The following is a 24,397-nucleotide window of genomic DNA, read 5'->3' as shown; positions in this document are numbered from 1 at the left end:
TGGACAGGAGGCTCCTTTTAATCATTTTAATGCTGGTGAAATACAAAACTAAGTGGGTGCAGAACAGTACAAGATAAACAGTTTCATGTGTTCTGACTAGACATGTAGATCTGAGCAGCTGCTCTCAGCAGGAGGAACGCCTCATTATTTTACATATATTCTGTGTTACGGTCGTGAAACTCCCCCCGGGGACAGCGACGCTCTGAGATGTCTGAACTGATTACTGGGCCGCAGGTTGCCATGACGACGTACATAAGGGAACTTTGGACTCGGCGTCACAAAGCGGCCTCGGGTTAAAGGGTTCGAATGGGACCGGTGCTGCCGCCGCCGTACGTGACCTTTGACCTCCGCGTCACTCTTGAGTACAGCACATGCTTGTCGGTCAAAGGTCACCGAGGTCAGAACGTACGAAGGGTAAATCAATACTGAATCACGTGACGCTGCTCGTGTGCTTCATGTTCACCAGCAGCAGATTTCTGTTGTTCAGGCTCCTCTGAGGCCAAAACGTGGAAACGTGTTTAGAAATGAGGAGAAATCTGGTGGAAGACGTGCTGCTGATTCTCAAGATCAGTTACAACTTATATTTATGCTGTTTAGGTTTTTTTAATTGAGCAACAATACACGAGAAGATGATGTAATAAACGTCATTATTGCCATGACAGCGATGCGGTCTGGACCAAGTATAAAATTATACAACAAGTTACCATCTAAATAAAACGTGTAATTAAATGTTTTCATATTGTGGAGCAGTTCACTCAAAATGTAAAACGTTTTGTTCGTGTTGATCTCCGTTTCCATGGCAACACATGGAGTAGACTAACTGGAAAACAATTAGCTGACTCTTATGTAACATACGCAATGTTTACGACTCCAGGAAGTAGTCCGACCCTTAGCAACCACCTAGCAACAGAGAGGACTTCTAGTCTCCAACTGAATAAATACAGAACATAGAAACACTAAACTGATCAGCTAGTTCAGTCTGGTTGGAACAAAGATATCTGATGAACAAAGATATCTGATGAACAAAGATATCTAAACAAAGATATCTGTTGAACAAAGATATCTGATGAACAAAGATATCTAAACAAAGATATATGTTGAACAAAGATATCTAAACAAAGATATCTGTTGAACAAAGATATCTGAAGAACAAAGATATCTGATGAACAAAGATATCTGTTGAACAAAGATATATGAAGAACAAAGATATCTGTTGAACAAAGATATCTGTTGAACAAAGATATCTAAACAAAGATATCTGTTGAACAAAGATATCTGATGAACAAAGATATCTGAACAAAGATATCTGTTGAACAAAGATATATGAAGAACAAAGATATCTGTTGAACAAAGATATCTGATGAACAAAGATATCCATGTTCTCATGTGTTTTTAACATTTTAGCTCCGTGTCATGTGTTCAAACCAAACCGGTCCAGCTAGCCTCCGCTAGGATTGTAAGTTGCGTGACTATCCGTGGTGTTTCTATTTTCCCATTGAGGAAACGGGGTTATATTTCTAGTGATCAGCAGGGTGTGATGTCATGATGATTTGTTCCAGATGTTCAATTGACCAATTATATCTCTGGGGGCGGAGCTACTGGTTGTTTAATAACTTTTTCACAACTTTCTTCCACTGCTGTAACGACTGAATTTCCTGTTTGGGAATCAATAAAGTCTCATTAAAAATAGAATATAGTCAGATTATCCAAAACCACATCTGGAGGTGTCTCAGAAGTACACACAACATCTGTATAGTTCAGCTCCGGAAATAAAGAGAGCTCCAGATGAGGGACGATGACAACGAGCCTCTCACAGTAGTAACGGCGTTAACAGTGAGTCATGTGACCCTCACGTTACACCGAGGAGCTGAATCCTGCTTCACTTCACTTCACCTGAGACAAACTGGAAGATGTTTGTTCACCCAGTTTACTGAATATCAACGTGATCATAGCGAGGGCAGACGGGATGATGACGATTTCTAAAATGGCCCCCAAAAAAATCCCAGCGCTGAAAACGCATATAAATATAAACAGAAATGTTACATTTTGTTACGTGTTACATAAAGCAGAACTTCAAAACCACATTAGTAAGAAATGTTTTGAGTGTAACGAGTGAAACCAGAAAGGATCAGATCTGCTTATTGTTTTTCAACGTTGCGAAGCGATCGGGACTTCGGTGCGGAGGCGGAGCTAAAAGCAGAGTGTAACCATGACTTCATTTGACGCACATTTGATGTGAAGTGGAGCAGTTTCAAAGCTCACGCAAGAAGACAGGGCGGAGGTTGAGACGGGGAAACGGGGCTGGGACGTTCGAGGCTACCTCAGCGTGTCTCCTTTGAACAGAAACACATGAATGTCGCGATCGGCTCGAGTCTCGAAAGCTACAGACGCCACCGGCTGCAGAGTGTTTGCAGCCCTGATGGAGATGATGCAACAGAGCAGGCAGGTGGAGTCGGGGTCAAGAGGTCAAGAGGTCAAAAAGGTGATTCAGTATTGATTTAATGTGAATAATCTACTCACTCATGGAACCGTTTTCTCTCCTTTAGCAGCTGCATGAACATCGAGACAGCGTCACATTAACATAACAAAAATAAAATAATAAAAAAAACAACCTGCTGCCCCATTTTAACAACACACACATGAAAACGTCTTCAGATCCACATGCAGGCGGTCGCAGCCTCCTGAAACACGGAGGAATGCGTTGAGATTACTGACCACACTGAGGTAAAAACATGTTCCAGGTGAAGACGGGTTAAAAACATCTGGAGACTCTCCTACAAACACCAGCTCACCCTGCTGTTTATGGCTTATCATACACGTGGAGGCTGCGGAGAAGCAAACAGTCACCCAGCTTCATCATCCTCATCCTCACTGACTCGTTTTAACACGAGAGGGAGCTCCTCATAAAGTGCTGATAAATTTACTCCAATTAATCGGGTGACGGTGAGCAGACTTGTCCAGTTCAGGCGGTCGGAGGGATCCTCGGTGTACGAAGAGGGAAATGTTCATTAGTGTGCACTTTATTCACCTGAAGAGGATTCTGGCAGTTGTGTAATAACTTGCATTTATATCTCCTGTTTATAATTACTGATGTGAGTATATCAAGTTTACAACATGAACTTTTAGACTGTTAAAGGAGCAGTGTGTAGAGTTTAGCGGCCCCTAGAGGTGAGCTCGCACACTGCAACCCACTGAGCTGAAGTCCCTCCTGTTGAGCCGCGGTTTGGTTTGTCCCTCCTGGGCTCCTGTAAACGTGGCAGTCCAACATGGCGGCTCCGTGGAAGAGGACCCGCTCCCCGTATGATTACACTCCAATCAAAGCATTATTATGAATAAAATATTATATTTCTGTTTACAGACGCCCTCAATCCTCCACACTGAACCTTTAAAAGTTAACGCAGACATGATTTGAGATTTTTTTTTTTAAGTGCTCGAAGTTTTGATTTGAGTTAGCGGGTCGGGAGGAGGGACTTCTTTCTATTCTTTTTTAGGCCTTAAAATTTGTCTTTACATGAAAAAAAACAACTAGATAACATTATATAAATAACGCCAATGCTGAGTCATCACTACTTAAAAACTGCTGACACGTGCCCTCATCTGGACAAGTGTGAAGACTGGTTTCAAATTCCCAAAGCACATTTCCCTTTTTCTCCACACAGATCAGTTGTAAACGACAACGTGCAGGCGGTGAGGTCGCCATGGAAACAACAGACTATCAATGGACACAATGAGACTACAACTACCACAACCTGTTCAAAACTACAGAAGAATCAAGCTGCTGTTTGTGTTCAATGACTCACCGAAATCATCATTTGTTCATAACTATATATCAATGAAAAAATAATTTAATGTCAATTATAAAATCATTGTTATTATATTGCTATAATATTCTTGTCACTTTTATATTGTTTGATTTTCTTTCTTCTGCATTTAGACTTTGTTCTTAAATCCGACTCATCAAAATTCTCATCAAAGGTAAACAATGTGTGAAAAGGAAGGAAAGGTGTGTTGTTTTCTATCGAAGGGAGTTTTATTGAGTTTGTTTTTCTTCTCGGTATCAGATCATTTATATCGCTCATTGACTCCTGAATCATTTCACGTTCACTGAGAGAAAATTCACGAATACCACTTTGCATTTCAGTTCTTTTGCCGACTTCTTCACTGTCTCCGCAAAACGAAAGCAGACTGTGAAAACAAACCGTTTGTTCTGAGATGATTTTTTTTTTACATTTCTGTGTATTTTTCTCTAATGAAGCTCTGCAGCTTTGACTTTTATGTGGTAAATGTTAATTCCTTGTTTAGTCTCATGAGACGTTTCTGTCGTAGCATTAGCTTCTAAACTAGCCTGAAAATAACAGCATAAATATCCTTTTAAATCACATTACCCTGCACATGCAGTGACTGTTTTCACCACAGCAGATTGGAATCATAAATATGAGATATTTTACATCTCACCTTTGATTGTGAACAGACCTGCTGTTGTTTCAGATGTGGAGAAAAAGAAGGGAAATGTACTTGAGAAATCACTTCCATAAAACAAGGAGAAGCTTTTCTGTCTCAGTAGAGCAGCACAAATCATTGTCCCGTTCAAAGGCATTCTTTTAGAAAGAAAAAACGACTTTTCGTTTGTTTTTTTTAAAGGCCACCCGCGCCGTCTCAGCTGTGCTTTCGTGTTTGGTGTAGCCGACGCGAGGCAGATATCTGTGGTTCAACACGTGAGCAGAAATGAGTATTTCAAGTACAACACAAACGACTAAGTATGAGGTATGAGTCAGTACAGACCGACGGTCTGATACCAGCGCAGGGTAAATAAGGTCCATGCAACATGCATGTTTACTGTTCACACTGAAGTATGCAGTTAGAAGAGGGAACACCTGGTGGAGTCTTCTATCCTGTCAGCACATCACAAAGATAAATGTTCCATCTATTCTTTAGGTTGGAGGAAATAAACTGAACCCACAGACGGGAAAGTAAAAGGGACTTTAAGTTGGTCGAATGCAAAGCCCTCGTTCTGGTTCCGGGACTATTTAAATGCGGGTGTTGATTTAAGGAGTGTTACGTAAAGCGTGGCCTCGATCTATTCGGGTCGGATATTTGGCATCCTTCGATGATCGTTGATCATCGTTTTGATTGCTGTTGAACTGGACAGTTTAATAATGGAATGAAGGTTTGCTCTGACCGGTCAGCAGGCCTCAGGATCCAAGGGGGACTTTTTCCTTTTTTTTAAACTCTTGGTGTCAAAGGTCCTTGAGGGACTTCACCGACTTGGCCAGGTTGTTGTAGAACTCGGCCATGCTGGAGGGGAAGAAGGAGTCGACCACGGAGCGCGGCAGGAAGCCGCCCAGGTCCGTCTGGAAGAAACTGAACACCTGGGTTTTGTTGGGCTCTCTGGGAACAAAAGAAAAAACACAAGAGATGAACTTCAGCAAGCACGTCCTCCACACACACACACACACACACACACACACACACACACACACACACAGACACACACACACAGACACACACACACACACACACACACAGACACACAGACACACACAGACACACAGACACACACACACACACAGACACACACACACACACAGACACACACACACACAGACACACACACACACACACACACAGACACACACACACACACAGACACACACAGACACACAGACACACACACACACACACACACACACACACAGACACACACACACACACAGACACACACACACACACACACAGACACACACACAGACACACAGACACACAGACACACACACACACACACACACACACACACACACACACACACACACACACAGCCCTGGTTTGGTGTGTGTCGGTGCTCTCACCCGGAGATGGGGACGCAGATGCAGCCACAGGAGTGGTTGAATCCTCTGACGTAGCCCGACTGGGCCGGGCAGCCCGGGTGACCCACGTTGGTGGCTGTTCGACATCACACAAAACACACGCGTATTTCACCACGTCACATTTGATCCTGTGAGTTTGTAGATGTGTGTGCTTCTCAAGCATGTGAGCTCAGATACTAAACCAAGAGGCTGCAGGTTTTTATTTCAATTAACGTTCAACCGTTTATCTTTTAGGAAACATGCTCCATTGTTTTGTTAAAATATTTCTGTGTCAATTCAAAATGAAGCTGCAGTTGACCATAGTGAATATTTTGCCCTTAAACACATGGTTGGGATCACACTCGCATATCTAAAGTAAATCTGGCACTCAGGTTTTAATTTTTGAGAATCATTCAAAATGTCAGGTTGTAAACAAGCCAACAGTTTATCCAGATGATCCAAAGCTACCAGGAAGTGAAATACACAGATTCTCTTCTTCCAAAAAAAGCCAATCATCGTCTTATTATTCATAAATTATCAGATTTTACATGAACTCTCCGTCCTGAGTCAGATTTCAGAGTGAATGCTGTACTGGGACGGCATCAGTTCATCAGAGGTGTAACTACAGCTGCAGTAAACAGACCATAAAGTGCTTCAGTGGTTAAAAATTATCAGACTTTATGGTGACGCAGCATTTTTTTTCTGAGTTTAATGGCTTGCAAATGTTACTAATTAATTTATGTTTTCTCAGTTTTTATGCGTATATATTATCATCCTAACTACTGGAACTAAAAGGCAGATTTACTCCAATAACAGCAGGGTTGTAATAAACATTTAAGCTACAGAAACAGTCAGCAGTTTGTCTATAATACTAAAAGCTGACATCATCTTTGATAACATCGGCACCAAACACTGACAAACAGTTCAGACTGAGGACGCACTACAGGCCTACACAGCTTCAGCTACTGCAAGCTGTCAATCAAGGTTCAAGGAGGTTGAGTGGCTGTGATTGCATCAAAAGTGACCAATCATAAAGAGGGTCAGCGTCTCACTTGCTTTCTGCTTCCAAATTGTAGGAAGAAAGTTTGATTGTGAGGAGCAGGACTGAACTTTAGGAGCAGAGTGAAGCGTGAGAGCGACCGGCCCGACAGGACCTCTCTGCTGTTGTAGCGGCTGCTCTGAGTAAAAACAGCGACGGCCGTTGACGCGTCAGTCTCACAACGTCCGGTGGATTTCTATCTCGAGGCAACGGAAAGCAACTGAGCTACGAAAACCTGCACTTCAATAGATGGTGCAGAATTTCATTGTTATTTTAAAGGCACCGCATTAAGACGGTGACATGCAGCTACATAGACATCCACAGTGACATGCAGCAGTGTACGAGCACACTAAGGGTTCAAAACAAAATTAGACTGCAGATTAATTATTGTTCAGATCAATCTGCACACAATCCACCAAAGTGCATCACACCTGGTTTTTACAGTGAAAGGCAGAAAACACTGATTATTTATTTGTGATTTCCTAAGAGACCAAATACAACCTCTCTGAACCCCGGGCCTCACTCTGCACTCAGATGATCCACCTTTAGGTAGGTAGGTAGGTAGGTAGGTGTTTACTTTATTAATCCCCGAGGGGACATTTTTTCACTTTCATTTAAAGCAGTGAAAGAGGCCCTGAAAGCACCGCAGCCCTTCGCTTCAGACCGTGCATCGTTAAATATGGGCTGTCGGGTCTGTTCAGACGTGCAGTGCATCTTCAGCAGAGTAAAACCTCAGAAAGCTTTGCACCCAGATCACTCCTTCAAGTGAAAGCAGTCCAGCCCCGACGGGAATCACAAAGACCCTTAGAAAGTACAAAAGAAACAAACAAAAACAAAAAAAGTAGAGACAAGAAGGAGTCATTACGCACCATTGGATGAAATGGTGCCATCTTCGTATTGCTTAACTAAAATAACATCTACAAAGTCTCGGGGAGCTATGATACCCATCGCTGCTGAGGGCGTGACCGTTCGGCAGATAGAGATGTCCTGTGTGAGAGTGGAGACAAAAGAGTGGACTCAAAGACTGCGTCCAACACAGAAAAACCAAGATGGATATCGACTCTGGAATCACGAGGAAGCATTTAAAGCTGCATTAGGCAGTTTTTATTTTTAAATGGATGGATGTGATTCATCCTGATTGATCAAATGTAATATTTCGGGAATACTAACAGATAAAACAATTCAAGAAATAAGTAAAGGATGGATACAATAGGAAATATAAATAACATATATATATATATATATATATATAGACTTTTTTTGCCCTTTGGTATAAAGTTCTTATTGATACAATTAGAATTAACTGGTGGCGGATTGAGCATCTTGAGGCCAATGATCATGTCGAGGTCATTTAAAGGGGTGCAGTGTAAACCAGGTTATTTCCTGTAGCTACAATTTGCAGATGTCACCTGAACGCCTCACATGCAGAGTTATCGGTAGATGCAACAATTTACCACGTCCCCTAAACGCATCATACGCAGTCTATCGGAGGGCTTTTAATTTGAAACTGCATGTTGTAACTTCCCCTCACTCAGTGAGGCATTTGCTTCATTGATCCTGCAGGTGCAGTAAAACCAAAAATATCTCATTTCTTTTATTTCCCTATTTTGCTTGCACTCCTTTCATTTCAGCTCAGCTGAGTCCCTGCTGTGTTTTGCCGTCGTTGACGGTCACAATGGTTTCAACTACCGTCTCACTACAGCAGCAGGAGCAGGTAGGTGAGGGCGGGTTGTCCACTAGTTAATCGGCCAGATAAAAAAAAAAACATTTTAAATACTAAAATGGGCTAAAAGTTCAGACCGAACAAGTAAAGTCAATGTGTGGGAAGCACCGGACCATGACAAAGCATCTTCTAGTCAGAAGATAGACGTATAATAATAATAATAATAATAACAATAATAATAATAAAAAAAACACACCTCTGTGATTTGTTCCAGAAGCTCGAACCTTTTGACGTTGTTGTCCCACTTGACTCGGAGCCCGTTGGGGACGGGCTTCAGACACTCCCACACTTTCTCAGGACTGCCGTTGACAATCCCCTCTCCCTTATAACTGCCAAGCCAATCAGACAACAGGACAGTCAGGAGGGGGCGGAGCTTATTCCAGCATGACTACTGTAAACTACATTCATACACTCTTAACTCATCTAGATGACACCTCATGTTTCAAGTCATTAAAAGGTCTCAAACAAATCTAATCACTGACTAATAACCACACTTTACTTATATTTTATAATAAGTTCACCATTCGATTATAAAGAAAATATAATGTAGTCGACGAGTTACATCAAGTAATAAATAACTAAATGCAAGTCTATCTATAATATAGGGGAACGTTAAGAAGGTAATTCCAGATTAATGGTCGCCCTGATCACAGCTTGTTCCACAATTCCTGCTTTTTTTTTTTTTATGTGACTTTCATACACAACCTGAGCTCATCCTACATCTGAGATCATCGCTGTTCACCACCGGAGCAAAATATACGTAGTCTGAGGTCTGAGGTAACTTCACACACTTTCACTTCAGTCAGTTCACTTTATCTTGAAAAGAGGTTTAACAGCACTTGTTGGTGGAAGTTCTCTACAAACTCACCTTCTTTGCCACAAGGTTATTACTGAGGAACGCTGCTGTTCATACAATGTACATAATCGTTTTGTAAACGCAGTGCCTTCTTTCCAGCAGCGAACAGTTCTTCTGAAATTAGGTACCTGTAACCCCCGTTACCAAAGAGGTTGGGGCGCTGTGTGAAATGTAAACAAAAACAGGATGCAATCATTTGCAAATCATGTAAATCCAAATTTAATTGCAAATACAGCAAAGACGGGAGTCCGTTAACTGTTGAGCAGCTGAAATCTAATATCTGGCAAGAATGGGACCACATTTCACTTTCAAAACTCCAGAAACTGGTCTCCTCAGTTCTCAAACGTTTACAGAGTGTTGTTAAAAGAAGAAGTGATGAAAACATGAGCCTGTCCAAACGTTTTAGAAACGTGTTGCTGCCATCAAATTCAAAATGAGCAGAAATGTTTCATAAAACAAGAAACTTTCTCCGTTTCAACATTTGATATTTTGTCTTTGGTCTATTTTCAAATAAATATGAGTTTATGTGATTTACGATTCACTGCATTCAATTTCTATTTACATTTTACACAGCGTCCCAACTCTTTTTGGAAACGGAGTCGTTTCCATTTCATCATTGTGTTCAACTGTCCAAAATAAAAAATCACAACCGATGAGAAAGAAAAAGAAAAGCTGATATTTCTCACACATTCCCAGGGAACTCGGACGAAGGACGCCAAGAGACGACCACGTCGTTCTGTCAAAGAAAACAGGACATTTACTGTGAGTAACATTTACCTGCTGGACAACACAACAGGTGAAGAATAATGCTTCTACAGCCTGTTACGAGGAACACATTAACCAGAAAGGTCACCATCAGTCACACCAAGCCGAACTTAGTCACCATTTAACACTGACTTCTGCACACACATCTTCAGTAACAGCACTTAAAACAGGTTAACTCTGTGTTTATTAACGGGCCACAAGTGGGTATAAGAGTTCTGACAAATTAATAAATAAAAAGTAGGAAATAACAGTTGAGTTTTGAACAAGTAAGAATAGTTAAAGCTATTAAAAATGTATATAATTACAGTGAACAAATGAGAAAACCACAGTTATATCAGGCAAAAGGAACGGCGAGGATCAAACCACATGAAATATAATAGATAAGACATCTATATCAGATTATAACAGCTCCTCTGTGTAAAGTTGGGATTGTTGTATGCCTCTATCAGTTTAAACAAATATACAAACATATATATATATATATATATATATATATATATATATAATGGGGAAAACCAGTTCGTAGTTTCAGGTGGGGACTCTCCAACCTTCAGCAGCAGACATTCAGTGACATATTTTCTGTGGTATATAACCACTACTGACCACCGGCTAGATCAACCCTGTTGTCTTTTGTCTGTGGTGTAATGATGCAGTGACTGTATTTCAAACCCATCTTTCTTTCTTTTTTAAGTTATTCCCTGTTGCAGTGGGCCCGACATCAAACTGAAGTGATGTAACGTGTGAAGATGGATCCTTACACCTGCTCTGTGAACGGGGATCCTCAACCACACGAGTTTAACCTTAAACGTCCTCTCAGCTGTTAACGCTGTTCAGGCAGGTTGAGTGACAGCTCGTCAGAAACTACCTTCTGCACCAGAGAGCAGCACGAACCGGAGAAAACAACCATTTACCGACTTCTTGCAGACTTTCCAGCCGGACTCGTCCCTCCTGTAGCTCATCAGGCAGTCCGCCGCTCCCTTCGCTTTATCTTCATGGTCCATCGTCGTTGGCCTCGGTTACAGCTAACCCGGGGCAGCGCGCGCTCCACCTGGCGTCGCTGCGGCTAAATCGGTGGACACGGTTACCTTCGGCCGACGGGAGACCACCGGCGTGCGGACGCTCCGCTCGACGGAGGCCGAGTGCAGAAAATGAAGGTATGCGACGCGGCAGGTGGAGCGGGCCGGTGGAGGGGCAGCTGGAGGGGACCGGTGGAGGGGCAGCTGGAGCGGCCGCTGGAGGGGACCGGTGGAGGGGCAGCTGGAGGGGCAGCTGGAGGGGGCCGCTGGAGGGGGCCGGTGGAGGGGCAGCTGGAGGGGACCGGTGGAGGGGCAGCTGGAGGGGACCGGTGGAGGGGCAGCTGGAGCGGCCGCTGGAGGGGGCCGGTGGAGGGGCAGCTGGAGGGGGCCGGTGGAGGGGCAGCTGGAGCGGCCGCTGGAGGGGGCCGGTGGAGGGGCAGCTGGAGGGGGCCGGTGGAGGGGCCGCTGGAGCGGGCCGGTGGAGGGTCCGAGCTCAGGTGAGCACTGACTCTACGAAGCTCGCGTTAGCCCGAATGAATGAAACGTGCTAGGCGCTAGCCGCATCGTTGACGAAGAGGAGGCGAGCTCGTTGTTCTCAGAAACAACATCCGGCTCTGGCAGACACCGCTAACGCGACTGTAACATCTGGATTGCCTTCAGGCCGCGCGACAGTCCACATCTGCCTCGGCCCAAGACGCTAAAATCCACAGACAGAAAAATGTATTTCGTGAAGTACGGCCACGATCGTTTGCTGAGGTATTACGTCATCCAGGAAAAAAAATAAATCCCCATTACGGCTTTCAAAATAAAATCTTTACTCAAAATCATACGCGTGTATGAACGTACTTTACACGACATGAACACTTTCTGTATGTTTTCAGTGGAATTGTGACATTTCAATAAAGCCGTGTACTGTTGGCTCGAACACAGCAGGACATTTTAATTATTCCCCGTGTCTTATTTTGAAGGCCGCTGATTCTTCTCGCTCTTGTGGCTGGAATTGTTGCTTGTTGCCGCAAAGTACGCTGGGAAATGTAGTGTTCACAGATAGCAAGCTATTTATTCAGTGTACAGGCCAGAAGATTCAGTGCTTTTATTGTGCCTGAATATGAAACGTGTGATTATCAAAGCTGTAAATGTTTGTGTAGCTGATGTTACACCAGACAGTGAAGTTGGGTTTTATTGTAATAAACAAATATACAAGCCATATAATTAATTGTCATAGCTGTTTCAAAATTATACAAGACCACACGGACAGGAGAAAGAAATCAAATTTCTAATATAATTTGTGCCATTAATGCAATGTATTGTATCTATCAGTCATATTTCCAGAACCTCTTTAACACAATACATCATTTGAACAGATAAGTCAGACGTTGGAGCAGACCAGGTCGTTGGACTCAGAAGCGTTGACGTCAAAGCTGGTTTTGGATTTCTTTTTGGCCGTCTTCCCTTGCCTGCCGTCCGACTTGAGATAGCGCTCCTTGTTGTGGATGACCTGGATGTACTGGTCCGTGCTGCTGTTCTGCTGGTCGCTGCTGGAGGCCACGGAGGCCGAGTCCGACTCGGTCAGCGGGGTCTCCAGCTTCGGCCTCATCTTGGGCTTGACGTGGGACTCGGCGTGCCGGGTCCTGGCCGGGGACGGACACGGTCTTCCCGGGGAAGGGATGTGACGCCTGGTTCGCACAAGGACAGGATCGTCTGCTCGCACGCCGGCCTGCGACCGACAGCGTGACTCCAAATCTCCCCAGTCCATTTCTCCGTCACCTTCCTCCTCCTCGTCCTCCTCCTGCGGCCCGTATCTCCCTTGAGCTGTGAGGCTGGTTTTGGCTTTGGCCACGTGGTCACCGATGTAGAAGTGCGCGGCGGTCTGGTGGAGGTCAGACAGAGAACGGGGCCGATGAGCTTTCCCCAGCGGCGTCCTCCTCCTGCACTTCCCCTGCTCTGCCTCCTCCTCCTCCTCGCTCAGGTGCTGCTGTGGTGGGTGGGGGCGGTGAGGAGGTGGCGGATGGTGAGCGGGGCGGGGCGTGTAGCGTCGGGTGTTGCGTGAGTACAGCTCCAGGATCTCCGCGGGCTCCTCCATCATGTAATGGCGCGGGATCCGCGTCGCTGAGCGCAGCAGCTTCTTCCTGGGCTCGTGCTCGTTGACGATGACGTAGCGGGTGGTGTGACCGCGCCGCCCTGCGTAGCTCTGAGCCGTGATGATCCCGGCGGCCTCCACGGGATGAAGGGAGCGCAAGGTCTTCCTGTACAAGGGGTCAGAGTGGATGCGGTCAGAATAGTGAGATGGGGGTTTGCATGCCATGTGGTGGGAGGACTTGGACCTGCAGGCGCCACTAGGACAACCAAGAAATGGTGGAGGCCTGTCATGAGAAAGAACAACAACAATAATTACCTTATGTCATTATCATAATGTCATATTTTTGCTGGTATTTTATCATTGCAAACAGTCTTTAAAATATTTGCATGAATAGAAATCAATGGCTGAACGGGAACACTTTAAAAGTCCTAAAACTGTTCCTTGACTTTTATACAGTGAGTTAACGTGTGTGCTGTTTTTACAAGAATAGTCTCAAACATTTACAGCCAACATGTATCAGGTTCAATTTGAGCTCCCACGATTTACTAGTATTCAGTGTTTTTCACAGAATATTATTCTTGTCAGAATAAAAAAAAAAAAGAAGAGGTTAATGCTGATTTAACGACAAAGTCGGGCTGAATGATCTTTTTTAAATTAGAATCCCAATTGTAATTTCCACTTGGAGTTACATAATTAACAATATTTTCAGATTCAGGTGATGTCGGATATAAAATATCAGAAAACACAACACAATAGTTTTAAACTTATCAACTGAAAACCAGCTGGTTCTGTCTGTAATAAATTAACTTTTTCTGTGTTCCAGATGTACTTGTGTTCCAGATGTTGTTCTTGTGTTCCAGATGTTGTACTTGTGTTTCAGATGTTGTACTTGTGTTCCAGATGTTGTTCTTGTGTTTCAGATGTTGTACTTGTTTTCCAGATGTTGTTTTTGTGTTCTAGATGTTGTTCTTGTGTTTCAGATGTTGTACTTGTTTTCCAGATGTTGTACTTGTGTTCCAGATGTTGTACTTGTGTTCCAGGTGTTGTACTTGTGTTCCAGATGTTGTACTTGTGTTCCAGGTGTTGTACTTGTGTTCCAGGTGTTGTTCTTGTGTTCCAGGTGTTGTACTTGTGTTCCAGGTGTTGTTCTTGTGTTCCAGATGTTGTACTAGTGTTCCAGATGTTGTTCTTGTGTTCCAGATGTTGTACTTGTGTTCCAGATGTTGTTCTTGTGTACTACCTCTCTCTACTCTGAGTACATCAGTGTGTTCTCTCTGTCAGTACAGAACCATCAGAACACTACAAGTTCCAGGATGAATCACTCAGAACGCTCCAAAACAAGAAGTGTGAAACTCTGAACACTTTCCACCCTAAACGGTCGCCATCTTGGCTCCATAGAGGAAGGGGACGGGGCCACCGACGTAAAGGATTTTCAAAGTAAAAGCGTGTGAGGAAGCTGCAGCTGTTCCTGAACACAAAGTGTGTCTTTTCCACTGCTGCTGCTGGACAGAAGAATCAGTGTGGTTATTGAGTGTTAAAACAGAGCACACAAAAACATGTTGATTTCTGGGTAAAATAATTAAAGCTGCAAATATTTTGCATCGGGGTCAGGTGCATTGCATACTGGGCGGCAGGCCGGGCCGGGGTCCGGGCGAGCCGATCGCCGGCAGCACAGACTAGCTCTAGGGACGTGGAACGTCACCTCGCTAGCGGGGAAAGAGCCGGAGCTGGTGCAGGAGGTGGAGCAGGAGGTGGAGCAGGAGGTGGAGCGGTACCAGCTAGATATAGTTGGGCTCACCTCCACGCACAGCACCAGCTCTGGAACCAAGCTCCTGGAGAGGGGCTGGACTTTATCCTTTTCTGGAGTTGCCCAAGGTGAGAGGCGCCGGGCGGGAGTGGGGATACTCACGAGCCCCCGGCTGAGCGCAGATGTGTTGGAGTTCTCCCCAGAGAATGAGAGGGTCGCCTCCATGCGCCTCCGGGTTGCAGGGAGGAAGACTCTGACTGTTGTTTGATACACCAAACGACAGTTTGGAGTATCCGGACTTCTTGGAGTTGGTGGGGGGAGTCCTCTGGAAAGGGCGCCACCTGCTGACTCCATAGTTCTCCTGGGAGACTTCAACGCTCATGTGGGCAACGACAGAGAAACCTGGCGGGGGGTGATTGGGAGGAACGGCCTGCCCGATCTGAACCTGAGTGGTATTTTTGTTATTGGACTTCTGTGCTAGTCACGGCTTGGCCATAACAAACACCATGTTGGAGCATAAGGTGGTTCATTAGTGAACCTGGTACCAGAACACCTTCGGCCGGAGATCAATGATCGACTTTGTAGTCGTATCATTGGATCTGCGCCTGTATGTCTTGGACACTCCGGCGACGAGAGGAGCAGAGCTGTCAACTGATCACCACCTGGTGGTGAGTTGGATCAGATGGGAGTCAGCTGGAAAGACCTGGCAAGCCCAAACGTGTAGTGAGGGTAAACTGGGAACGTCTGGCCGAGGAACCTGTCCGGGAGATCTTCAACTCTCACCTCTGGAAGAGCTTCTCACATCCCGAGGGAGGTTGGGGACATGGAGTCCGAGTGGACCGTGTTCAAAGCCTCTGTTGCGGTCGCGGCCGCTAAGAGTTGTGGTTAGCAGGTCATCGGTGCCTGTCGCGGCGGCAACCCAAGAACCCGGTGGTGGACACCGGGGGTGAGGGAAGCTGTCAAGCTGAAAAAGGAGGCCTTCCAGACCTGGTTGGCTCAGGGGTCTCCGGAAGCAGCTGAGAGGTACCGGCAGGCCGGGGGGGGGTGGCACCCATATCCCTGGCTGAGGCCTCTGAGGTAGTCAGAAAGCTCCTCGGTGACAAGGTACCGGGGGTGGATGAGATCCGCCCTGAGATACTGAAGGCGCTGGACATTGCTGGGCTGTCTTGGCTGACACGCCTCTTCAATATCGCATGGGGGTCGGGAACAGTGCCCATGGACTGGCAGACCGGTGCCAGACCGGTGGTTCCCATTTTCAAAACGGGGGACCGGAGAGTTGCTCCAACTATCGGCGTATCACACTACTCAGCCTCCCGGACAAAGCTTATATCAGGGTGCTGGAAAGGACTCCGACCGTTTGTCGAACCTCAGATTCAAGAGGAGCAGTGCGGATTCCGTCCTCGTCGTGGAATAGTGGACCAGATCTTTACCCTCACAAGACTACTGGAGGGGTCCTGGGAGTTTAACCATCCAGTCTACTTGTGCTTTGTGGACTTGGAGAAGGCTTTCGACCGGGTCCCCTGGGGGTTTTTGTGGGGGGTGCTGCGGGAGTTCGGGGTGGCCTCCGCCAGAGCTGTCCTTTGTCACCGATCCTGTTTGTGACCTTCATGACAGGATATCTAGGAGCAGTCAGGGGGAGGAGCACGTCGGGTTCGGGGGTCTCCGGATCGCATCTCTGCTGTTTGCAGATGATGTCGTCCTGTTGGCCTCTTCGGACCTCCAGCACTCACTGGGGCGGTTTGCATCCGAGTGTGAAGCGGCGGGGACGAGAGTTAGCACCTCCAAATCTGAGGCCATGTTTCTCTGCTGGATTGATCCCTCCAGGTGGGGACGGAGTGACTGCCTCAAGCGAAGGAGTTTAAGTATCTCGGGGTCTTGTTCACGAGTGAGGGGAGGATGAAGGATGGAGGGTGGAGGATGGAGCGGGAGATCGATCGCCGGATCGGTGCTACTGCAGCAGTACAACAGGCGCTGCACTGGACCATGTTGGTGAAAAGGGAGCTGAGCCGGAAGGCGAAGCTCTCAGTTTACCATCCTCACCTATGGTCACGAGCTCTGGGTCGTGACCGAAAGAACGAGGTCACGGCTACAAGCGGCCGATATGAGTTTCCTCCGTAGGTGGCCGGGCTCAGCCTTAGAGATCGGGGAAAGAGCTCAGACATTAGGAGGGAACTTGGAGTTGAGGCGCTACTCCTTCGCATTGAAAGGAGTCAGCTGAGGTGGTTTCGGGCATCTGATCAGGATCCTCCTGGGCGCCTCCCTCTGGAGGTTTCCCGGGCACGCCCAACTGGCAGGAGACCTCGGGGAAGACCCAGGACACACTGGAGGGATTATAACTCCCGGCTGGCCTGGGAACGTCTCGGGATCCCCAAGGATGAGCTGGAAAATGTTGTGGGGGAGAGGGAAGTCTGGGTCAGCTTGCTTGGCCTGCTGCCACCGCGACCCGAGCCCGGATAAGTGGAAGATGACGGATGGATGGATGGATGGATGGATGGATGGATGGATGGATGGACATGATGAGGTCATTTCCTGTCAGTGTGGTTTGAAACAACACAACTCTACACAGTCAGAGTCCTGACATGGAGGAGAACTATTAGTGGACTAAAGGAAGTTTGTCATCTGGAACACAACATTTGTCCAAATTGGCATGAATATGTAAAAACATATTTTTTAATAATATCTAGAATACCAGCTAGAATTGAATCACAATTTGGCATATTGGTGACAAAAATACAGTTGTATAATTGTATCTAATAGCTCAGCCCAAATAAGTCTGAAAATAATAATACGAAGGACAATTAAAAGGCACCTGGGTTGCACACAGCAGCAGTCGGGGAATTTAAAATTAACAACATGTATCCTTGTCTAAAATGGGATTATTTAGATATTCCTCTTTATATTTAACATTGATCAATTCTACAAATACTTCATAGATATCCGTCATATGAGAGGTTGTGTAACGATGGCTACATGATTGGTTAAATATGAGCGTGTGAGACCTGGCAGGTCCGTGATCAAGCCGGTGTCTGGGCAGCACCGTCACCGCCGGACTCCTGACGGATCCGGCCACGCTTCCTCTGCTCAGCTCGGCGCCGGACGCCGACTGGGTGATGGTGCGGATGCTGTTTCCACGGTGAAGAGGAGACTGGAAGTTTGCGACGCTGCCGTTGCGTCGGGGGGACGGGGTGTGGACGGAGGCCTCCTGGCTGGTGATGTCGCTCTCCTGCTGGTCGGGGTTCTGGTCTGCTGCTGCAGCCTCCGGCGCCTGCAGTCTCGCTAGAGGAGGATTCAACGTTCGTCAGAACAACTGAAATAATTCAACACACACAAGGAGGCCGGAGAAAACAGCAGCGATACCTGCAGCCATCTGGAAGACTTTCTTCTTGTCGTCAGTCCGCTCCTGAAGAGATCGAAGGCAGATTTCACTTTGACACACACTGACACCATTATACTGCATATCAATCTGTCATGATCAGTTTAGGAGAATATCTAAAGACCATTAGCCATCCTTTTTTTATTTAAATCTTTTTGTCAGGGCAGATAAGATGCCCTTTCTGGAGTTTTTGCACAACCTTGAAGACTAAACTGATGATACTTCCTGTTTACTTCACTGTAATACTCTTCCTGCCATGAAGGGACATCGAAGCTGCTAAATCCAAATATGCTGCAACTACAGAGTCATAGAGAGAAATACATTTAAATCGTGTGCACATATTAATAAATGGAGGTCATGACATACTAAATCAAGGCAGCAAAATACTAAATCAAGGCAACGAAATACTAAATTGATGACATATTAAGAGCCACCAAAAAAGCTAAAACGGACACTATATGATGTATGAATACACTGAGTGAGTAAACGATTGCTATTACGGTAGCAGAAGACATTTTCTCGCAACATTGATATTACTGATAAAGATGTTTTCTCACTATTATCTATCTTCTGATCATCTGAAAGATCAGTGTATGTATGAACTGAGGAAAACTACTTTTTACAATCCAGTTGTCATTTAATACCAATCACATCCATATCTGTCATCAATTAGTCAGGCTGGCTGTGGTGGCTGCGCTAACAACAACAACAACTCTAACTAAGGACAGCTGTAATACCAGTGATGCAAAGGATTATTGTTAGTAAAAGGCAAAAATGACAATAGAGATATGTTGGAAATATGCCAGCTTTGAGGATGCTTTTGACTTCATAGTTGGGAAACTGACAGTTGAAGCAGGTGAACTTCACACCTCCATTTAATATTTTGTGGCCTCCATTTATATTTATATTTCATGGGCTGGATTTAATATTTCATGGCCTCCATTTAATATTTCGTGGCCTCCATTTAAGATTTCATGGCCGCCATTTAATATTTCGTGGCCTCCATTTAATATTTCGTGGCCTCCATTTAATATTTCATGGCCTCCATTTAATATTTCGTGGCCTCCATTTAATGTTTCATAGCTTCCATTTAATATTTCGCGGGCTGGATTTAGTATCTCAAGGCCTGTATTTAGTTTTTTGTGTCCTTGACTCAGTACTTCATGGCCTCCATTTAGTATTTCATGGCCTCAATTAATATTTTGTGTCCTTGATTCAGTACTTCATGGACTTCATTTAGTTTTTCGTGGCCTCAATTGAATACTTTGTGGCCTTGTTCAGTACTTCGTGACCTTGATTTAGTATTTTGTGCCTGGATTTCGTATTTCGTGTCCTGGATTACAAACTATAGATGTTAAACTAAATGTTGTTTTATCCTCCCTGAGAGTGACCCTTCAGAAACTCACAGTCTGGAGCTGCAGCCTCAGCTGGTTGTTGGTGAATTTGAGGGATCTGGCGATGGCCTGCAGATAATATATCAGCATGCTGAAACACACAGGAGCAGGTCAAAGGTCAAGGTGACATGGTAATATAAATGTGTGCATATTTTGTATGCATGTATCTATTTGTGAAGTGTGTAAAGTCTTACAACAGCAGCAGCAGTGCTGGCAGCACCACGACAGGGCTGGTGACGTAACTCATCACTTTACTGAACCACAGTGGGAAGTCGCTGGCCACCGTGTCAGAGATGATGTCATAAATCTTCTCTTGACCACTGAAACACACAGAAAAGCACTTTTATTGGTGTTAACTTTTCCAAACAACTGAAACACAACCACACATTAAAGGAAGGAAGAAACGCTCGTCCTTCAGATGTGATCGCTACACAATCACAGCAGTGCAGCATCCATCGTCCCTGGGCATCCTCGTCACCAACATGTGGACATCACCCACACTGTCAAATCCAAACACAAATATCATGCTTTCATAGCCAAGCTGAGAGGTGGCATCAGAAACAACATACAACTCATGACGTGAGGACACATCGTGTTTAAAAACACATTCAAAAAGAAGGTAAAACATTCTGTATAGAGCAGTAGCAGTGGAGATGATAGAGGTGTGTGTTCATATTTTACCCATGATCCCTTGTGCCTCCAGAGATTTTTAATCATATAGAACATATTATGAAGGAATTTGGAATAAACACAAGTGGTGAGATGTATTTTTGCAACATTCCTTGTTTGTCCATCGCTGCAGTCAGAAGAAAGCTCATCTGTCTTCGATTCTCCTCGTAGTAAAAAGACAGAATCAGGATTTGGTCGAAGTTTTCCCTCAAACCAGTACAGGTGTTTGAAACTGCGTTTACCTGAACGGTCCGCAGTGCTGCGACGGTCTGTATCTCACTATGGCGAAGATGGTGGGCAGCATACACAGAAACAGCATGAAAAGCAGCATGGCCAGGTAGAAGTTATTTGATCTAAAAAAGAAGATCAAATGGGTGTGTTAAAAGAGAAATCTGCCGAACAGTTCAGCGACATGCAGCAGAAATGAAAGTGAATGTGAAACAGTTCAGCTCTGCTGCATTGACTGACTGCAACAACAAAACCATGTCAGACAGTAGAAGTCCACGTTAGCTTCCTTTAGCAGCCAGCGACCATGATCACAATGTCTCCTGACAGCGCTGTCATGGTTACAGCAGGTGAAGAAGGAAGAGGGACTCCAACATTTCACTGGTAGTTCCCACGATTCACAGCAAAACGTTTTACTTTAGTGTAAAACTAAAATTGGAGCTCTGACACTGTTGAGTGACGCAAAATCTGGTGCAAAAACACAATGTGTATTAATTTAAAGCGGAGCAGGAAGTGACCATATTTGGACAAACTGGGGGAGGAGCCAGAGGTGGATCTGACCAATCTGATTGGAAACCTGACGATACTACGTCCCGCCCACCGATAGCTGTAACCTGACTGCACCACAGGCCTGTCAATCAAACAGACACGCCCCCAAAAACAGGTCTTCTTGAATCTTCTTTTCTAATGAATGAGGGATTATTTTCAGATGGACCTCCAGAAAACTAATAAGAAGGAGTGACTTTAGCTAACAACACCGAGATAACTGATGGACACATTTTATTTACTTTGGATTTGATGAGAGAAGTTGAATGGGAGTCTATGGAGCCGGAGGCTTTTTGGAGCCGACCTCTAGTGGCACTCGCTGGTATTGCAGCTGAAGACACTTCTGGATCAGAACCATTTTACAGACCTGAAGATACAAACTCTTTTATATCTAGCCTGTGATCTTTACTCAAACGGTGACATTTATTGTGAACAAGGTTACCATCCTGTCATGGTGCATCCGTGTAAGACAGCATTCAGCTTTGATTACACACTGTGTGTTAAACAATTCTTCCATTATATTTGCAGCAGTTACGGTCTGAGGCCGGGAACGCCAGTCTACCTTAATGATGCAGAGACAGAAATCCAAACTATCACGAACAGAAATACTGCCGATATTTCAAGTGTCTCAGATCTCAATAATTATGAGCAGGAAAAAAAATTCTTATTGCACACATGTCAGTGTGAAGCTCCGTCGGCAGAGTTTAATGGCTCCCGCATGAAATGTTCTCTCAGCTGTGGAGTGGTAATCTGTGTGTAATGGACTGTCTCCGTGTGCGTGTGTGTGCGTGTGTGTGTGTGTGTGTGTGTGTGTGTGTGTGTGTGTGTGTGTGTGTGTGTGTGTGTGTGTGTGTGTGTGTGTGTGTGTGTGTGTGTTGCTGCTTGGATTTTTCACCACATCTGGGAGTGACTGATAAGGACTGAAAGAGGCAATCACAGCGTCGTTACATAAATCACAGTGGGACAAGTGCCTCCGCCCTGTGTGTAACTGTGTGTAACTGTGTGTAACAGTGTGTAACTGTGTGTGCGTGTGTGGGGGAGGGAGGGTACATATACTGTACTGTAGGACTACACACTGGTTTGTCACCATCAAAACAGAGCTGAGAAATGAAAAGGGTGGAGAAAGATAGCTGGAAGCTCATTAGTGGTCGAGTGTAATAAGAGCAGAGAGATGATGCAGTTTCATCTTCATCAAACTGCAAAGCTCAAAAATCTACACAGAAACTCATGTTTCCTTTTGTTCTGAGTGTGCGTGAGATGAAATACGTCCACATAACTTTATTTATCGATCTCTTTTTAAGCTACTGGAATTATATTTCTATATGTACGGCACAAAAACATCACAGGCACTGATAGCAAAAAGAAAAGAGAACAAAGTTGTAATAATATGAGAAACAAAAGTCCCAATGTTAAGAGTATGAAGTTACTATAAGTGTTGCAAGATATAATATCCTAAAAACATGATTGTGTTCATTGGAAACTTAAAGCATACTTAATCCACCTCTTCTATTTAAAACCAAAGCTGACAGGATGCTCTCGACTGTTTACTATGGTTAAGTATTAAAACAAAACATTTTGTAATATTACAACAAACTTGCATTTACTTACATTAAAATCTATATTTGTAGATATTTCTGTACATATAAACATTTTGTACAACTTTTTTGAGATGTGTTGCTGCCATCAGATTCTAAATAACCACCTATTTTTCATAAACAATACAAATTCTCAGTTTTAACATTTTATATTTTCTTTGGTCTATTTTCAAATTGTCACGTTCTGTTTTTATTTACATTTTACACAACGGCCCAAGTTTTTTGGAAACGGGTTTATATATCGCCTGACTTCCATCCACTCGCACCAATTATATGATCGTAGCTGAGGACCAGAACTATAAATAGTTGTAGGTGTGGAGAAAAATGATTGATATCTGTGATTCTTCTGTGGTCAAAGTTTAGACTAATACCATTATCAGAGCGTGTGCTTCATTTTTCATTCTCATAGTAATGATATTTTAATGTTATAATGTAATTCTTGATATCAGAAAAATTAAATAAAAGGCAAAAAAAAAAGCTTGCAGAGTAAGAATCAAGTGTGTGCGTGTGTGTGTGTGTGTGTGTGTGTGGGTGTGTCTGCGTGTGTGTGTGTGTGTGTGTGTGTGTGTGTGTCTGCGTGTGTGTATGTGCGTGTGTGTGCGTGTGTGTCGGACCTGGAGGCCCTGAACACCTGCTGATGGGGGACGTTGCAGGTGAGGACGGCCCAGCTCCTCAGGTACATCAGACCGATCAGCTTCAACACGTTGAAGGCGGGAAGACACGGAGAGAAAAACGCTCCCATCCTGGAGGAACCGGAGAGAGACCTTAGTAACACACACACACACACACACACACACACACACACACACACACACACACACACACACACACACACACACACACACACACACACACACACACACACACACACACACACACAGATACACACTGCCACTGGGGTCACAGCCCATATAAAAGGCATTACACCGGTGAGTCTTTGTTTCCCTTCATTATGTTTATTGCTGCACGGTGACGTTTCTGAAATTAGTTGAGAAAATACGGTGCGGCGTGCTCAGAGGTGTGATGGAGAGATTATAGAGGAGTCACAGTCCTTAAAACGGGGTCACGGAGACCGGTCGGCCACAGCCACACTACCCGCTCTGAGTTAGGGCCCATCTTATTGGAAATATAAAATAATATCAATAGTTTTTCAGACTCACCAGATCATCCCTTGGTTATAAATGAGGTGCAGTACATTCTCAGCTATTTTGAATTCTCCGTATTCAGGCTGAGAAGAGACAGAAAAAAGTATGTGATGTTGTGTTAAACTTTTTTTTTTAAATGAAAAGTAGATTGTGGATTTTTAGTTAAAGGAGAAGTTAATTCAGCTTTGTTAAAAAAAAAAAAAAACATTGAAGAAATGTGTGCTGATGAGTAAACCTGAGCTGAAACACTCATCTGAACAAACAAAGACAAAAAGGTTAGTTTTAGGACAAGAATATAGGAATATTGTTGTATGAGGCCTCATGAGTGTTACGGTTGAAATATTTTACACAATGTAAACATCATAAAGCTTCAGTAAAATA

General features: G+C 44.6%; 2 protein-coding genes across 2 annotated transcripts in view; both read right to left on the bottom strand.

The window, feature by feature from the left end:
• Positions 1 to 2: 2 nt before the first annotated feature.
• stard5 (StAR related lipid transfer domain containing 5) lies at positions 3 to 12,043 on the bottom strand. Its single transcript, XM_069172917.1, has 6 exons — positions 11,138 to 12,043; positions 10,148 to 10,197; positions 8,802 to 8,934; positions 7,752 to 7,869; positions 5,847 to 5,940; positions 3 to 5,388 (listed from the first exon to the last, which is right to left on the bottom strand). Exons 1-6 carry the CDS (start codon positions 11,225 to 11,227, stop codon positions 5,238 to 5,240), a joined length of 636 nt encoding a protein of 211 aa, XP_069029018.1. The 5' UTR covers positions 11,228 to 12,043; the 3' UTR covers positions 3 to 5,237.
• A 50-nt stretch (positions 12,044 to 12,093) lies between these two features.
• The window catches only part of LOC138212509 (transmembrane channel-like protein 3), a 36,147-nt gene continuing 23,843 nt past the window's right edge, over positions 12,094 to 24,397 (bottom strand). The window contains exons 15-22 of the mRNA XM_069172916.1: positions 24,032 to 24,099; positions 23,486 to 23,614; positions 20,748 to 20,858; positions 20,031 to 20,156; positions 19,849 to 19,927; positions 18,427 to 18,469; positions 18,069 to 18,345; positions 12,094 to 13,605 (exon numbers count right to left, since the gene is read on the bottom strand). Coding sequence (XP_069029017.1) covers positions 12,612 to 13,605; positions 18,069 to 18,345; positions 18,427 to 18,469; positions 19,849 to 19,927; positions 20,031 to 20,156; positions 20,748 to 20,858; positions 23,486 to 23,614; positions 24,032 to 24,099 — 1,827 coding nt within the window. The 3' untranslated portion in view covers positions 12,094 to 12,611. The remainder of the gene's footprint in view (positions 13,606 to 18,068; positions 18,346 to 18,426; positions 18,470 to 19,848; positions 19,928 to 20,030; positions 20,157 to 20,747; positions 20,859 to 23,485; positions 23,615 to 24,031; positions 24,100 to 24,397) is intronic.

The sequence above is a fragment of the Embiotoca jacksoni genome, unplaced genomic scaffold, assembly GCF_022577435.1.
Source record: "Embiotoca jacksoni isolate LCO1_2020_lvr unplaced genomic scaffold, fEmbJac1.0.p SCAF_56, whole genome shotgun sequence".
In the NCBI taxonomy this organism is placed as follows: domain Eukaryota; kingdom Metazoa; phylum Chordata; class Actinopteri; family Embiotocidae; genus Embiotoca; species Embiotoca jacksoni.
The sequence above is the reverse complement of the archived record's forward strand: the minus strand, read 5'-3'. Positions and strand labels throughout refer to the sequence as shown.

Coding starts and splice junctions, on each gene's coding strand:
- stard5 (XM_069172917.1), bottom strand. CDS start 11,227: ATGGACCATGAAGATAAAGCGAAGGGAGCGGCGGACTGCCTGATGAGC. Junction 10,198..11,137: donor GGAAAGTCTGCAAGAAGTCG/GTAAATGGTTGT, acceptor TTTCTTTGACAG/AACGACGTGGTCGTCTCTTG. Junction 5,389..5,846: donor ATCTGCGTCCCCATCTCCGG/GTGAGAGCACCG, acceptor TTTTGTTCCCAG/AGAGCCCAACAAAACCCAGG.